General features: G+C 34.0%; 2 protein-coding genes across 2 annotated transcripts; one reads left to right on the top strand and one right to left on the bottom strand.

The window, feature by feature from the left end:
- Positions 1-235: 235 nt before the first annotated feature.
- On the bottom strand, positions 236-4,154 carry LOC108336430 (plastid division protein PDV1). The gene is made up of 2 exons (XM_017572880.2): positions 3,614-4,154; positions 236-1,147 (listed from the first exon to the last, which is right to left on the bottom strand). Exons 1-2 carry the CDS (start codon positions 3,914-3,916, stop codon positions 632-634), a joined length of 819 nt encoding a protein of 272 aa, XP_017428369.2. The 5' UTR covers positions 3,917-4,154; the 3' UTR covers positions 236-631.
- Positions 4,155-9,405: 5,251 nt separating this feature from the next.
- Positions 9,406-11,886, top strand: LOC108337868 (26S proteasome non-ATPase regulatory subunit 11 homolog). Its single transcript, XM_017574467.2, has 2 exons — positions 9,406-9,483; positions 10,482-11,886. The coding sequence occupies exon 2, from the start codon at positions 10,497-10,499 to the stop codon at positions 11,772-11,774; it is 1,278 nt and encodes a 425-aa protein (XP_017429956.1). The 5' UTR covers positions 9,406-9,483; positions 10,482-10,496; the 3' UTR covers positions 11,775-11,886.
- The last annotated feature ends 6,425 nt before the right edge of the window (positions 11,887-18,311 follow it).

Raw genomic sequence — 18,311 nt, 5'->3', positions numbered from 1 at the left:
GAGTAATTGTACTCTTAACTCCTATTGCTATGAATACAAAAAGCCAAGAAAAATGTAATTAAAACTCAATGGACCGATTCAAGTCCAAATCCATTTGCCATCAGTAGCATGATCAATTTCTTTGCAGGAATCCCGAAAATATTTCCTTCATTGCAACATAAAAGTATTCACAAAATAGATCCTAACAAGAAAAATTAAGGTATAAGGCATTCACATTCCCTCCCTCAACTAAAGCTGACGAAAATTGCGCAGGACTTTATCATAGATGACACTACTTAGCAGAAAGAAGAATCTTTTTGTGTTGGTTTCCAACTAACTATAACATTTCAAGCATCTGCACCTCAACAAGGAATCCAGCAAACACGATCTATATATATTGCAACTTTTCAGGTGGAAACAACCCAAGCTGTTATGCCACTTTTAAAGCTTCCAGTGGCATCAAAAACCAAGACGACGCAAAAGAGCCTTAGCTCAAGTGACAACAAGTTTTGCCTCCACTTTAGCCTTAGTCTCAGGTATCCTTTGCTACCTAGGAAAAATATAAAGGACCCAGAGCACAAAAATGGAGAAAAAAAGATAACACTCTGAAAACATAATCCAATCATCATTTTATCAGAGGTAGAGGTTAATTCTAACCTCTAGCTAACAATACATCCAAATTACTGGAATGAGCATCAGATGAAGAACCAACCAATTTAGTTCTTCTAACGGTTGTTCTGTTGCTGTTAACATTATCTTCTAGCCTATATGGCTGCTCATGATTAGCTACCTGATGTAAATGAAGCAAAGCTATCATGCTAATTGCAACCAAAGCAGCATTTCCGACTATTCCGCCCATATGATCCAATCCAAGAGATCTCTTCACAAAATTGAAACTTGAGACAAAAATGTTCATAAGAATATTAGATCTCTTCGCTTTCACGGTGGCAAAATTCTCAGCCGAACAGTTTGGTTGTCCATAAAGAAGAATATCAGGAGCGACAATACAGCCTGTATCATGCACATCTCCAATAAAAGCAAGAGCTTCTTCAATGACTTTATATTTTTTACCACGGTGTTCTGTGAGCCTCATTGCAAGAACAATTCTGCTCTGTTCTAAGCGTGCAATTGCAGCATCTCTCTCAACACGCTGCTGGGTTTGAATAGTCTACATATAGAATGAAGTTCCAAATTAAAGACTCCCATAAAATATCATGCAACATAAGACCAAAACATAAATGCTACTAAAAAAGGTAAGATTGTAATTAATTGATTAATAAAACTTCTGAAGTTCCTTGAGAAACTAGCGGAAAGACAATGCCTATTGCATGTTTGTATATTGGTGGTTCACTTTTATGTGTTGTTGAAGGTCCCAGTCAACTATTGGAGATCCCACATTGACTAAAACTAAGACCAAATTCTAATACATAAATAGAATGTGAACCTCACCTTACAAATTGATTTTATAGGATCGAGTTAAGCATAGACTCACTTACTAAGATGCCCATTAACTTTCTTCTCTTAAAAGGACTAGAAAATTAATCGGTTTCCCTGGTATTTTTGTTCAGATTTTGGAAGATCTGATAGGAATGTAGTAAAAAAGGCCTAGCATAAAACACTCCCAACATACAAGCATGACAAGCATTGAATCACTTTAGTAATGAACCCTAATTAAGTATCAAACAAGACGAGATGGAAGCCTTAGTTACTCAGCAGAATTTAATGCATGAAATGAACCAACAACATACAACCATGCAATAGGCATTAGGAGTGTGAAAGAGTATCAATTCGAGTTTTAATCTCCAAAGTCTTCTTTGTAACTCTCTGAGGAAGAAAAATGTGTTCATAGATACTATTATTGTTGTGTCCTCTCTTTTTTTTACTTCTTGTTTCTTATTCTTTGGTTATTTGTAGTGTTTGTTTTTGTGACATTCATGAATATTGTTTGTTTGCATGATCTTGAATTAAAATCCACAGCAAACCTATTGGAAACGATTTTAAAATTCGGAAGAATGTTTCCTAACACTTGGATAGGAAAAATATAATGTGCATAGAAGGACAACAAAAGCAGCAAATTATAGAGAAATAACAGTGTAGAAGAAACATAGGTAGTAAGAAGTTACAGAAATGAGTTAAAATCCACAACAAACCTAATTAAAAAGATTTTCAAAATTCATTCTTTGTATTTCATAACACTTGGATAGGAGAAACATAATATCCATAAAAGGAGAACGAGAGGGGCTAATTATAGAGAAATCATGGAGTGAAAGAAGAAACACAAGCAGTAAGCAGTTACAGAAAAAATGTGGCAAACAATGGATGAAACCTTAAAGCAAAGGGTCAAGATTGGGGAACCATGACAATAGATTTAACATATGACACAATCACCAAAATGTAGTACAACGTCTACATAACAGAATGAAACCATAACTTCAGTTCGCTTCCTTAACAAAAAACTCGTGATTTTCAGTTAACTTCAAAAATGATTTCCAATAAATAGAACATAGAAGTTTCAGAACACTTGGAAGGGATAAACATCCGTAAACAATATCTTTGCGACCATAAAAACAATAAAGTCCATAAACAATTGCATTAAGGGCAAAATTTTTATTGTTTTTCACTTTTCAATAATTGAATGGAACCATAATAATAAAATCTGGTTCTTAACATGCTTCTTGCCTTTTACCCTCAAGTCACACCTAAGAGTCATATCCATTTGTCCTAATGTCCAACTCAAACTAAACTGGCTCAATACAACAATACATAAACAACATTTTCCAAATCAAAACTGTCTCAAATTAAAGAAAAGCCTTTACTTTTTAAGAAGATACAACATAGCAAAGCTAATTCGCAATACCATGAATGGTATTTAACCAAAGATCATTGATGCAAGTATCTATTCAAATTTTAAAAGATGAAAAACCCCAACACAAGCCCACACTTATCTTGACACTATCAACCACCAAAGTGTTCAGTTCCCTTAACATCAAGCTTGCAAATAGAGGAAACAATGGCTTACGGAGCTTTGCTCCTACCATCTTTACCTGAATCTATAACGGTCCAAAATGGCTTCTGGATACCAAAATCTGAATTAGCACACCAAAAAGTAAATAAATTAATAATCACACATAATCTAGTGTGCATCTGTGCATTTTTTGTATAGACTAGGTATGTTCCAAGGAAAACAATCCTGGTCGAAGAGGATAAAACAACTATAGTTAGTAAAATTCTCCGAGTATTTCGAGCAACAGCATATCCGAGACTCGTCAAGTTAAAAAAACCTCAAGCCTGTTTTAGCATAGTACTCTGTGGTACTGATTGCCTCTGCCTTTGAGTTTCCATTGTGTAATAGCATCTTAAGTTAGGGCAAATTTCGTGCTCAATTTAGAATTTTCATTATTAATGAATTCTTGAGATTTAAAAAAAAAAAAAAAGAACCACCCTCACTTGGTAACAACGCCCAGTCTTGAGCAAAAATACGCGGCAAGCAAATGACAACAACCCAGAAATGAATTAACATCCAATTTCAAGCCGTAACAGCAGAGAAATTATAACAAAACGAAACAAAAACAGAGTGAAATAAATAAATAAATAAAAAAGAGAGAGAGAGAGATAAAAAGGAAAAAAAGCTCACATGAAAGAACTCGAGCTGGTCTTCGAGGTTCTCGAGTGCGGTCCGTATAGCGTTGAGACTCTTGGCTTCACGAACGGCGGAGTCGTCGTCGGCGGCGGAGTCCTTAACGAAGACGAAACCCGAGGTGTCAGCAGCGGGGTTAGCGGTGGAATTGGGAAGCGGCGAAGAGTTTTTGAGGGTTTTGAGGGAAGTGAGAAAGTGGGATCTGGAAACCAAGTGAATTGCGTCGCTGAGCTTGTCGTGAAGGTCCCAAATTTTTTCGAGAATGGCTTCGATTTCTTCCATCTGCATATCCCATTTCATTTTCTTTCGATTTCAAGGAGATGGAGGAGTGAAGACAGAAGCAACACGGACAGTGACACCAACAATGACCAATTTGAACAACCAAAGCCCACTTTTTTAATAACTGCTGATATCATTACCACCGTTTCTATGTGCCTCCACTGTTACGGAAGGAATTTTATTTTATGGCCCCACGTAACTTACAAGGCTGGCATGGTTGTTACTCTTTCTGAAAAAAGATTTAAACGAGATCCTCTTTGGTTCAAACTGAAGTACGTACCAGAAGCTAAGAAATTTATTTTTAGCAAACACTTTTTGCATTTTCTTTCTCCAAATATCATTTCTTAAATATTTTACCACAGTAAATTCAAACCAAATCTATATTAAAGAAAAAAAAAAGATGAACACTATTTAAAGGCAGAATTGATAATCAAGAGCTGAATTTTCGCTTTTTATTCAATAACCAAATTGTAGCTATTTTTTTCTTTTTCTTCAACTTTTTAGGAATTAATGAAAATATAAATAAATAAGAAAAACAAATACTTTTATATCTATTTTTCGCTTTCTAAGTAACAGATTAAATAATAAAATAGAGAATTTTAATAATTTTAATATAAAATTATTATTAATGATGATAATATGGTATAAAAAAATATAGAGAAATGAATCATATTACATTATAATTATTTATGATAATAAAATTAAATAAAAAAAATTCAAAATATTTAAAAAATTATTGGAAAGAATAAAATTCTTCTAAATTTAAAGTAATAGTTTGAAACATTATTAATTACAGTTTAACTATTAATCACTTAATTAAAAATGAAATTACATTAATAAGAAAATTATATTTTTACTATATTGGAAATGTTTTAATTAGTAAATTGTATATTCTTGTTATGCACAGGAGAAGGTTTATAAGCAAAATAGTACTTTATAGTGGTTTATAATCGTTAATTTATATTGATTGTTCATAGACATCTTGTCCTACGTCTTGTTAGTAACTAATGTGTTGTTCAATTATATTACTCAAGAAAGGTTAGACGATGTACAATGTTTTTGATAGTAGATGACATAAGACATTAGACTCTTATGAAAAGTTGTTTTAGATGTATATTTTAGTGTGTGTTTTATTAAACGATGTTCTTTATGAAATATTTTCACTTTTAACATTCCTTTTTGTTGTAAGATGTTTAAGTTTCAGTGTAATTATGATTCTCAATAAAAGATATTTCAATTTGAGACCTTGAGAACATATTCTACTATTTTTTGCATATTCAAAGAAATAATGTGCTAGACGATATAAATTTCATAGAAACATTGTTGTGTATGTTCTTACTTTGAGAAGACTTTGTATTGACATTTGGACAATTTGCATAGCTTCCTATATAAAGTTTTAGGTTTTCATTTGACTTGATTAAGTGCTTAGATGTTATAAGTCAAGTAAACACTTCTCTTCCTGAAAGGATATTTCGTTTAATGCTTATTGTTAGACTTTGAATCTTTGGGTTGCTAGATGGTCTAGTCTCTCTAGATAATCTTGAATTAACAATTTGGAGTGTTCATAATCCTCCAATCCCACACATATAAATCTATAGAAACTTAGGATCACTTCATATTACTTATAGTCCTTCATACATCACACATGTAAGATATTTCCTAGGAATAATCATAACTCTCAAGCTTCCAAAAAGTACTTCTCAAGCTCTTCAAATAAAGTTTCCTCTACCTTTGATCGATTGGCCCCGACCGACGATCCACCGAGTCGGGCTTGGCCGAAGGTTGATTTACTTAGCCTCAACCGAAGGTCAAGCAGATTTAAGTTTGTTAGAAGGTCAGGTCGAGTTGTTCCCAACTAAAGATCGTCTAGAGCCGACAATAACCTAATGTCAACCGAGTAGGCCTAATTGAAGGTCGACTCAGTCTGTTGACTAAAGATTGTGGAGTTGGCACATTTGAAGGTAAACAAAATTAACCTCGATCATTGTTGGCCAAAGGTCCCTTAAGTTAATCCTTGACAAAGGTCGACCAAAATCGGCGTCGATTAAAGGTTGGCTTGAATGGCCTTGGTCGTAGGTAAGCTCAAGTTAGGCTTGAACGAAGGTTGGGTTGGAGTCAACTTCAACCAAAGGTTAAGTCAAGTCAGCCTCTACTAAAGGTCGACTCGAGTTAGCCTGTCGGATGGTCAAGCCAAGTCAGTCACTGTCAAAGGTCGAGCCGAGTCAGCCCCAACCAAAGGTCGACCCTAGTCAGTCACAACCAAAGTTCGACCCTAGTAGGTCAAGGTTGAAGGTCAATTGAGATGGTTTAGATGAAGGCCAACCGGATCGGTCATTGAAATTCGACCAATCAATTGTGTCATGCCTGGAAAAAGTTTGGTGAGTAAGCCCATTTGAAGAGTGACTGAGTCCGCCTTGATCGATGGTTGATTGATGGTTACTTGAATTGTTCCCTACTAAAAGTAAGCCTGACTTAGCCCTAACTGGAGGTTAGGCCGAGTTGGCCTTAGTCACCTTTAATCGAAGGTCGACCCAAGTTGGCCTTGATTGAAGGTCGACCCGATTTGGGCTCGGTCGAAGGTTGTGTCGAATTGACCTCTATTGAAGATTGAGCGAAGTTGACCCCAACTGAAGGTCAAATTGAATTGGCCCTAAATGAAGGTCGAGTTGAGTCTGTTCTAGTTGAAGGTCAAGCCAAGTTGTCACTAACAAAAGGTCAAGCTTAGTCGATCCTAATTGAAGGTCACACCAAAGGTTTACCTAGTTAGTCGATCAAAAGTCGATTGAGTTAGCCTAGTTGAAGGTCAACCAAGATAAATCTGCTAAACTTTTATCGGTTCACCTCGAACAAAGGTCATCCAAGTCAATCCTTATTGAAGATCGACCTAAACTAGTTCCAATCAAAGGTCGCCCTAAGTTCGTCCAGGCCAAAAGTTAACATAAGTCGAGTCAACCTAATCTATATCTATTAGGTCCAATAGTTAAATATATTAAATCAATCTCACTTTATTTAATTTATAATTGACAAAATGAAGTTAATATCTAAATTAATCCAATTTAAGTTTGATTGAAAAAAATTGAGATCTAATTAATTAATTAAAGGCTTAATACCTCTTTTGGTCTCTCTTTAGGGGGCAATGTTCAAGTCCGTCCTACCTTTTTTAAAAAGTTCAATGTGGTCTCAACTTGTGAAAAAAGTGTACAATTAAATCCTTTTTGGTCACGACATTAAATATTTAACGATGAAACTGCTCATTTGGACTAAACTTGATGAGCTGTTCATTTTTTCTCTTACGTGGCATGGTGACGTGTCAATTTTGAATTTAAAAAAAAATTGCTTGACACATCATCTTCTCCTTCCACCTCCACCAATCCTGAATTTAGGGTTTCTTCTCTCACATCCTTGGAGAGGTACTTGAGGTCCACTGGCAAACCATTTGCAGTGAGGATTTTCTTCTTGTCAATTCTGTCAGGACCCACAAACAATACTTGATTTTCTTCTTGCCTCTGATTTGAGTTCAATATCTGATTTCTCAGTTTCTTTCAACATTTGTGCTACTTCTCGCTCGCAGTTCTACATACATTGCGGGCAACAAATTGATACAGCATCAGGATCTACGTTCTCAGAGGCACGCCTCAATGGAGAGATCGTTGTAGTTGGCAAGGTCTTTAACGGGGATAAAGATCGGTGAAACAAAATCGAAAAAAGAACAGAAACAAAACAGAGTTAACATATCAGATAAGATTCATTTACCAACTACAATCCCAAGTTTAATCAATTCCATGAAAGAAAATGCTTTATCTCAATTCCATTAAACACGAAACACTAATCTTTATCATTTAATCTGATCTTGCTATGGAATAACCAGGGAAATAAGATTTTGGAGAGAGATCATCGGAGTTGGAGTGGAAATGGAGGTGGGAGCCGGCGGAATCAGAGTGGGAGGGAGAGACGTGCTTGGAAAGCTAGTAGGTTTTGTGGGGAGGAGAGGGATAGGGGAAGGAAGAAGGAGACAGCGACACATGACTCTGAGTGTCGTGGTGGACAAAGGAGTGGAGGGAAGAAACCCTAAATTCACGGTTGGTGGAGGTAGAAGATGAACTTGATGTGAACTTTAATGAAAATCACAAGTTTACCCCTTATGCAGCCACGTTATAAACCTAAACAGCCACGTTGCACAGATCACTCCACGCTGTCAGCTGAATCGTTAAATACTTAACGCTGTGACAAAAAAGAATTTAATTGTACACTTTTTTCACAAGTTGGGACCACATTGAACTTTTTAAAAAGGTAGGACGGACTTGAACATTACCCCCTAAAGAGAGACCAAAAGAGGTATTAAGCCTTAATTAAAATGAATTAGAATATAAATTTAATCCATTTTATTAAATTTAGATTTAAATCTTAGCTCCACGTGTTAGAAACCAAAATCATCATGCAATATGTAATTACTCTTATTTACTTTAAGTTAACCATTAGACTCGGTTCTAAAAAGTACACCCAAACTTGAGTCCATCTAATTCATTCCACGGATAATATTTTATACTCTTATAAAAACTATTCTAAATTTATTTTAATCAAAATTAATAATAAATTAATTTACGCCTATTGAAATGAACCAATCTTTATTATAAGTATTGCTTCGTAGTCCCTAAAATGATTGTTTAATTCAGTTTTATAAGCCTTTAAATTAACACTTAAAATATTTTCTCTAAATAATATGTTTCCGTCCATAAAAATATCTTTTTATTCTTATTAGGTATGTACAAGAATAAATAATGACACATTATATGGTCCGATTGTAAAGTATGTTAATTAAAGTTATTTATTTTGAAATCACTTTTACCAACATAATTTAACAGGATCTAAAATTTAATTATTTTAATTTAAAATCACTCCATTTCGTAAATTATTTTAATTAATATTTCTATTCTTTATTTGATATAAAAAGACCCTAAAATTGGAGAGAATGATACCTATAACATATTTGCAGGAAGTTAAAGTCTATTTTTTAAGCATTTTATTTATAATAAATGTTATAAGGGAGAATTTATTTTTATAACAGTTCATAATAACTATTTTGATGTATATCAATTCTTCCAATTTTATTTTATTTTATTTGATCTCTTAGTTCTATAAATATTTTTTAAAATTCAATTGCTTCCAATAAAACATTTCAAATTTTATTATTTTATGCTTTTATAAAAAAAATTTAAAAATTTAATTAACTATTTTCAATAAAAAAAATTAGATATGATAAAATTATATATTTTATAGCTATTTTTCATAAATATATTTTTATGAATTATAATAAAATTCTCTCGTTTATGTTTTACCACGAGAAAAAAAATAAATGTTTTTTTGAAGTGACCATTTATGAAGAAGTCTTTCTCCAAGTATAACTCTTTTTATGCGTTCAAACACGAGAAATTGCTCACTTTAAAGTTTTTAAATTTCTAAATGTGTAAAAATATATGAAATATCATTTGACAGTTTTTCGGAAAGATTGAGCAACAAGTAACCCCAATATTCTTTTTCTCCGCTCTCCGCGTCTCAGTACGGAAACCTTACGGTTTGGATCATCATCGGTAAGGAGTCTTTCTCCTTCAATTCGGAGTATGTTTCTGTCACACCTAATTCTTTTGCTTTCTTTGGGTTCATTTCGTTTCCCTTTTTGTTTCCGCTCGTAATAATCCAACCAACTTTTGCCATCACATGCCATACTTCTAACAATCGCTATACCCAAATATTACATTCATAATTCAAATGGTTTTAGTTTCCTCTCGAACAAATGTGTGACCGCGACTCAGAAATGAAACAAATCTTTAGAACTTTAGATTGCACTAGCAAACCTGAATGCCTTCTTTCCAATTTGTCTTTTTAGTTTCTTTTGGGTAACTCTGTACTTTCTTTGGTATGATTGATTTTGTGGTGAGAGGTCTTTCTGGGTTACTTTAGTGGGATATCTTCTTCTCAGTCTCAATCATGTTTTTCATCAACGAGTAAATTGAGTTCTTGGTTAAGGAATTCGACTTCAGTTCCACATGGACTAATGACATTTGGTTTTCCTTTCAGTTTTTGTACGGTCAAATGAATATTGACTTGAAAGGGTCTAATTCATCAAGTTTATGCATTTTATTGAGTGATGTATGTGTTTTATTGTGTGTGCGTGTTTGTGTGTGTATATATATATATTACTTATTTTGTAAATAGCTTTCCTTCATCATGTAAGGGAACTTTACGGCGGAAATCCACTACTCATTTGTTGTTCTCTGCGTCAGCATTTACTGCTAATTAAAACTTGACATCCAAATTTGCACCTTGAAATAATATTTGATTTACATTATTTATGATATGTTTTTCATCTAAAATATGGCAAATGATCTGCTTCATTTTACCTTACACCCTGTCGTTTTTGTAAATTCTGTATAATTTAGTTTTAAGTGGTAAAGACTTGTTACTTTTGGGGAGCGGTGGAACATCTGAATTTGTGTCATAATAGTTTTCACTCAAGAATCTATACTGGTGCAAAGGTCGTTAGCTTTCAGGTTTTTATCCTTTTTACCAAATATGTTTCTCTTTGCAGAACTAAGCAGCAATCATGGATTCTTATCTTCCTGCCACAAATGGGACAATGCTTCTGGCAGAGGAAACGGAAGACCCATCTAAAAAAGTATCCATTCTTTGTAGGGTACTTCATGATCCTTCTTCTTCCTCGTTTACTTTGAGCATCAAAGAGCTGGCCATCGTAAACCTCACTGAGCAGTTCATGGAAAAGAATAGGGCAGTGGATCTATGCAGCCTTCTTACTCATTTGAGGTTCTTCTTTTCCTTGATTCCAACGGCACAAACGGCAAAAGTTATGAGGAGAGTAATTGATTCCGTTGGTGAAATACCAGGAAGTTCTGATCTACAAATTATAATCTGTAAAGAAATGGTGCAATGGGCTCGTGCTGAAAGGCGTAGCCTTCTGAGGCAGCGACTTGAGGCAAGACTTGCTGCACTACTTGTGGAAAATAAGGAGTATTGGGAAGCTTTGGCTCTCCTCAATGGCCTGATCAAAGAGGTTAGAAGAATAGACAACAAGCTTCTACTTGTAGAAATACACTTGCTTGAAAGCAAGCTACACGTTTCCTTGGGATGCCTTCGAAAGGCAAACGCCGCCCTAACAGCTGCAAGGACAGCTGCAAATAATGCTGTTCGTGTTCCTCAAGATCTACAAGGTGCCATGGAATTACAGAATGGGATTCTTCGTGCCGAGGACAAGGATTACAATACTGCACACCATTATTTCGGTGAAGCTTTTGTGTGTTTCTGTTCTATTAAAGAGGTCGACCCCAGGGAGGTACTTAGCCTGAAATACTGGCTGTTGTGTAAGATCATGGTGGGTCAAGGTCATCTTGTGCCCGGAATTTTATCAAGAGTATTTTTCACGATTGGTTGTCCTGTACCCCCCGTCTTGGCTGTCTTGACACAAGCAGCTGATGCTGTTTGCAGGCTATCTCTGCAATCATTCAAAATCGTTTTTGAAAAGTACAAGCCTGAGTTGGAGGAAGACCCATTTGTCCACAAACACCTTTCATTCCTGCATGGTAATCTTCTGGAACGCAACCTTCGCAGATTGATCGAACCTTTCTCAAGGGTTGAGATTGCACACGTTTCTGAACTAATTGGACTTCCTGTTCATCATGTGGAACGAAAGTTGTCTCAGATGATTTTGGACAGGAAGTTGGCTGGGAAATTGGATCAATCTGGATGCCTTGTGATATTTGATAATCCTAAAACAGGTGCCTTACACCTTTCAACCTTGCAAACCATTTTTATTATTGGGAAAGTCGTGGACAGTCTTTATGCTAGGTCTGCCAAGATAATTGCATGAGGCTCTTCATCCCTCACTTCCTTACCTTCTCTTCACAATTTGTAGGATACCCTTTGTTTTTTTTTTCCCGAATTTGTTGGACTCGAAAACTACATGGGGAGTTGTAAATGGTTTTAGGAATATTTTGTACGACCAACCACAGTGTGCAATAATGTTTCGATTATATTAATAGTTAGCAAAATAATCAAGGACACTAAAATCTTATTTGAAAATATAATGCAGTAATAATGTAAGTTCACTACACATACAAAGAAGATTAGGAACTTACAATGATGAAACTAATTTGCCATCCTCATCAATACACTTAGATCTTTCAATTCTGGAATCAAAATAACGAGCATTTGGCAAACTATTTCTCCAAATTTGCTTTATAGGTCTCGGCTAAGTGACATTTAGGCATCAAAATGAGTTTCAAATTTGATTCTAGAATTGAATTGAGACTGTTAGTTAGTTGCTAGATGCTTATTAATTCTTAGCTCCAATGTTTAGGTTCAACAAATCAATTCAAGATATATGTAACTTAGCTAAGAATTTTATCAAATATGCCAAGTATTTGGAAACAAGGAAAAGAAAACGACAAATTAGCATGTGAGAGATATGACTCAAGCAAAATTAGGCGCATTTAAAGACTCAACATGACATAGACAAAGATAAACATGTAGCTATCATGCAAATTAACTCAAGATTTTGAAGCTCTATGACTAAGCATTCAAAGCCATATTATCAATCAACTTTTTAGTAAGTAAAGCATGTGAAAACAAGTGAGCCTCAAGATAAGACTAGGGAGAAGCACATTCTAAAAAAGAAAGACACTAAAATTTGGCTATTGTAACTTTACTCTCAAAATTCAATCCTTATATAGGCATGGACAGGGACCTCTAAGCAATTACAAAAGGTTTAAACCCTTTAGTAGTCCCTATTTATGTGGGTTTTTCCCATTTTAATCCCCTTCTTATTAGAATCCCCAATTGAGTCCTTAAAAGTGCTAATTTGAATCAATGGAGTCCTTGCCGTTAAATTTATTTAAAGGGGTTAAGTTTGTGCACAGGTTAGAATGTTGATGTGACCAGTTTTTGCCACATCACTCATACTACGTCAGAGTCATCTTTTCCAACAGCACAAACCTAATTTCCCTAGTGTCGCCGCCGTAAAGCCAGTAGCGTCTTCGCTGCACCGCCACCTTCTTCACGCATTCACCATCTCGTCGCGCCTCAATGTTGAAGGAGTTTAATGGTCAACGACAAGAGTTAATCCAAAGACAAAGGCAAAGTTAGATCCAAGGACAAAATAATAATCTTCGTTTTCTACCCTCACACCTCTTTACTTTCTTCCTCTTCTCATCTTTGTTCGTGTTTGTACATTTCAGTTCAGAGTCAGACTCAAGGAGTTCAAAGACCTCAACTTTGGATTTGATTTGCAAAATCTGATGTATGCCCTTTATTGCTTTTCAATATTTTCTGGTCTTTCTAGTCCCAAAAACTACCACAAGGACCACCACCACAACAACAAAATGAATATTCTTATGGTGGTTCTCATCATCAACAATCCAACAACAAAATCAATATCCATTCTTATCATTTCTCAGTCACTGCAACACTGAAACTGACATCTTTACCTTCTACCTTAATGCCCTTCAACTCCAAGGTATCATTTTCGTTCACCTTTGGTTCCAATTTTTCAATCGATTCACGTCAAAGAGGGTGTCTTTTTTTTAAAATTAGCATTAGTTAGAGAAAATTAAAACAAAGAAGGATAATAGGTATGGTAGGAGATTTGGAACCAATGTGAGTGGATTAAAATACATATTAGAAGAAAAAAGTTAATTGTTTTTGTTGAGAATGTTTTGAAGAAGAACAATTCTGTTGGGTTTGTTTAGGATAGAGAATTTATGGGCGGATCAGTTTGATCTGAATGTTAAATGGTTCTTCTAGTGCTTCTGACAATGCTTTTGGTGGCTCTTTTGATGTGGTGAGCTCCATGACCTCTGAGAATCCTCTTCAATCTAAAATGGGTGCCAGGAATTGCTCCAATCTCTTCAAGCAAAATAGCTCCCCTAGTGGATTTTTCTCCATTGAAAATGGTTTCTACTGTTGGGGAAGATAATTTTTCTTCATTTACCCATATAAATATTAAATTATTACATTTTACCAAATTTCAGGTCTCACCATGCCATGTTTCAACTCTCACCATGCCACGTCTTAAAAAATAGACACATCAACATTCCACTTGTGCACAAACTTAACCCTGTTAAGTAAATTTAACGGTAGAGGCTCAATTGATTCAAATTAACACTTTTAAGGACTCAATTGGGGATTCTAATAAGAAGGAGATCAAAATGGAAATACCCCACATAAATAGGGACAATTAAAGGGTTTAAACCAAATAAAAACATGTTTCTAGAAATTAAGGCAACCTATAGGAAAACTCCCATTGGCTTAGAGAGTAAATAGGACGTCCTCTTACCTTCTAGAAGGTCAAAGATGACCTCTCTTGATTTGTAGGTCAATCCCAAGGTGTTGGACCTTTATCCAAAGCTCCACTCTACCAAACAAGTGTCCTTAGCAAGGTAGAAGTGTTCAAAAGTGATTTCCCTTTGGTCCATCCAAACACTTTTATTCTCCACCAAGGTAGCAACATAAAAACAATAGGTGTCAAGAGCAAGCCATGTGTTTGACTAAGAATCTCCATAGCTCCTAACCTTCAAAGGGTCTCTTTATCAAGCCAAGGAGATGCCAAAAGCATCCCTAAAACCACAAGTAAAAACAATTCCAAAATTAATTTAATACAAAAACTAAACAAACTAAAAGAAGGAAGGTGAAGAAAACATCCTTCCTAATTATGCTTAATTTCTTTAAGTAGTTTCCTCCATCTTTTGTAAGTGTTAAGGGCTCATCAGGAAGTATTTCTTCATCTTCTTCCATAACTTTTGATGTGAATCTAGAGGGTGGATTCGTTTTATGGATTTATCTAGGTTGGAATTATAACAGCGAAGAAATATGGATAGATTTAGTTTTTTCACTTAGAGTAAAGAAAAGGTAAGAGGTGAATATGAAAGGTGGAAGGAAAGAATTACTCTTTCCAAAGGAGGCAAGACACAAAGGACCTTTGATATAGCCAAGGAGTTTTTGAATCACCCAAAGACTTAGGAGAATCACTCTCACTAAAATAAAAGAGATAAACTCTATTATTGCCAAATAAAACTCTATTTTTTGTTGTTGATGAAAATGATTCAACTTATATAAAAGCTTAAGTCATCAGAATTACAAAAGATCATTAATTGCAATTACCTACTAAATGAAGCAGTTTTGCGATTGAAAGCTTGAAATTGAGAGTTAAATGATTTTTTTCATTTGTCTTGAAGTTAGGTTAAGGCAGTGTTTTTTGAGATTAATAATAAAATGGTACCAAATTGTTGAGTCATTCTATTAGTCTCTAAAGTCAAGGCTAGAACATCTTATATGATTTCCTCCAACTACTTTCCTCTAGAGTTGGCCTAACCTTTTTAAGAGCATCATCCAAACACCATTCCACCATCACAAATACCAAAACCGTGAGCTAAAATCCTTCTTACCACCTTGCTTCTGCACCTTCATCCTCACCATAACATCTCTCAATGCTTTGGCCTAACCTAACTAAGCGGTTGCTATTATAAAGGATATGATAAGAGGGTAACCAAAAAGTTTTTAGTGAGTTGATTTCATGGATATAAAGCAAAGCAAAAAATTAGAAGGGATAGGAAAAAGTGTTCAGTGAAAGAAAAAGAAAGATTATAAAATTAGAGACTAAGAGAATAATATATATATATATATATATATATATATATATATATATATATATATATTAGATTACCTAATAAATTGTGGGTACTTTAGTAATTTAAACGGTAAGTTGAGTATTAGAGCAAGTATGAGAACGGGGGACGAGACAAATTTATGCATACTCTTCTCTATCCCCAAACCTAATTGAAAAAATTGGAGGTTATCCATATGCATATCGTACAAAATCAATGCAAAGATTCTCCATAAAAAATGGAAACGAGTTTAGACTTATATCAATAAAATAAAATAATACTGCACCTAAATAAATGAAAAATTAAAACTACCTATCTCATTTTATCTCTATCAAAATTAAACTAAATATTACATACTCAAACTAATAAAATAAAATTTAAATAAAATTATTAATAAATCCCTAAAATTTAAATTTACCCCAACAAAACAAAAAAATATCAAAGATAAAAAAACATTAACACCCAATGTGGGTCAAAAGGGCTAAGAGCGACGCAACTAGCCCAAGAAGGCCCAAAAACAACTTTCCAGAAACACTCTACCCTTAAAAAAAGAGACCAAGGCGTCAGAAAACAACAAAAGTACAAGATATGCCCACCAAACTAAACTTTTTTATAAATTTTTTTATATTTGTTGGATTCTTATAAATAAAGACGTAAAGAATAACATATATATTTTTTAAATTATAGAGTCGAAAAAACTAAAATCAAACAATACTCTTACAAAGCTAAAGTCAAACAAAGAAAACTTTAGAAGAAATAAAACCATATTTAATCTAGAAAATTTAAACGTTATACAATTGCCCCTTCCAATATGTCCATATAATAAAATTGAATCTCTTGTCTACTAAAAAAAATGACGATAACCATAATTAATTTAAAACATAATGTAAACAGTAAAATAATTTACAATATGTTTTATTTATTGTTTAAAAATTTGTAACATAATTAAAGATATTTTTCGTAAAAAATAATTAGTGCAAAAGAAAATTTGAAAAGGATTTTTATATACACAAATTTTCGAAAAAAGTTGTTACATTACTTTTAAAAAGATAATAAGTAGTAGTCCTACTCTCTTACATCCTTAGAAAGAGTTGTTTGTATAGCAAACTTTGGATCAAGTTTATTTGTTTTAATCAAGAGGTAATTTATGGTGAACTGGCAAGTGAACTAATATATGCATACTACAATATAGTGCATATTTAATTATATTTCTAAATATTATAAATCTTCTTTACGATGTTTTTAACTACAAAAAGCTATTGACTTTATTGTCTTTAATTATTTATCTAATTATTTCCTAGAAATTGAAAAAATGGTTTTTTAATTGTTCATATAATTTATTATAGTTTTACATTATTATAAAAATGTGAAAAATAAATTATTTTATGTTTAAAAATAATATTGTACTAGATAAAGTAGCATCATCTCAGTCATGAGCATAACAGTTATGTAGGTTATGTAGAAGCAGAGATTATATTAAACTAAGAAGAGTGACATCATGTCAGCTTTGACAAAGTAATTATGAATGTATGGGTTACCATTATGCATCCATTATATCATTTATGAAAAAATTTGAATCTTCCTAAAATACCATGACATATACCTAATACAGACAGATAAGGTGTTTCATCTTAATTACATCTTTAAGGTTTCACTTTGCAACTCCAAATTTTAGATTAGATAATGATATTTCAACTCTATTTTTTTTGACAAATTTTAATTTCGTTTACTTGTGTTTTTATTGATCCATATGGAAGAGAATTGAAAATTTTAAATGACGTAGAAATGCAAGTTAGAGGGAGGTTTCAAGGTTCACTAGTGAGAAAAGAGGATTTCATGACACGCTATTATGATAGGTGTAATCCATCTATCATAGTACATTGACCAGTGACAATTTTGTAATAAAACAAAGATATATTATGACGTATTTTAAGAAACCTATCATAATAGGTGTAGCGGTGACATTTTCGTAATAAAAGTTACATGTATTATGATAGGCAAAAGCCACCTATCATAATAAGTTGGGCGTGCTGGCAAAATGGAAATTATGGGAAAAATATATTATGATAAATATTAAAATACCTATCATAATAGGTGTAAAACCCCTCTTTCATTTCACTTTTTTCATTATGTTTGTCCGAGAGCACAACATCTTTCTCTCGTCAGAGCACACAACATCTTTCTCTCGTCCCCATTTCAGTTCTTTCAATCTCGTCCCGTACAACATTTCTTTCTCTCGTCCCCATTTCATTTCTCCAATCTCGTCCCGCACAACATTTCTTTCTCTCGTCTAGAGCACATAATACACCCGTCGAAACCCTAAACGTCTCGAAGCCTCCACGCCGCGCACATTCGTCTGAGCCTCCACACCGTCTCCTGGTGTCGTTGAGGAATGCAAGCTTTCGGTCATCGATCTCAGCCGCTTAAAGGACAGTGCAAAACGGTGAGGGAAGAGTGGAAGTCTATTTTCTGGTAGCTTTTCAATGTAATATTGATTACTTTTTTTTTTTGTATTTATATCTCTAACAATATTATTGATGCAGACAAAAAACTAAAATGAATTAATATGGTAAGTTTAACTTTTGAATTGGGGCATTAAAGGGGAGTTTTACAAGAAATTGAACTTATTTGCACATTTTTTGTTTTTTTTTTCAGAGTGAGGTTGAATGCAAAGAAGGGAATGATTTGAAGTTAATGGGGAGTACTAGAAAAGGTGGTTTGGTCGGAAGAAATGAGAATGGTGTGAC

This window comes from Vigna angularis, chromosome 7, assembly GCF_016808095.1.
Source record: "Vigna angularis cultivar LongXiaoDou No.4 chromosome 7, ASM1680809v1, whole genome shotgun sequence".
NCBI classification, from domain to species: Eukaryota; Viridiplantae; Streptophyta; class Magnoliopsida; order Fabales; family Fabaceae; genus Vigna; species Vigna angularis.
The sequence above is the reverse complement of the archived record's forward strand: the minus strand, read 5'-3'. Positions and strand labels throughout refer to the sequence as shown.

Excerpts from the sequence above, each read along its gene's own strand:
- LOC108336430 (XM_017572880.2), bottom strand. The coding sequence starts at position 3,916 with ATGAAATGGGATATGCAGATGGAAGAAATCGAAGCCATTCTCGAAAAA. Across the intron at positions 1,148-3,613 it reads ACCAGCTCGAGTTCTTTCAT|ACTATTCAAACCCAGCAGCG; the intron begins GTGAGCTTTTTT and ends TTCTATATGTAG.
- LOC108337868 (XM_017574467.2), top strand. The coding sequence starts at position 10,497 with ATGGATTCTTATCTTCCTGCCACAAATGGGACAATGCTTCTGGCAGAG.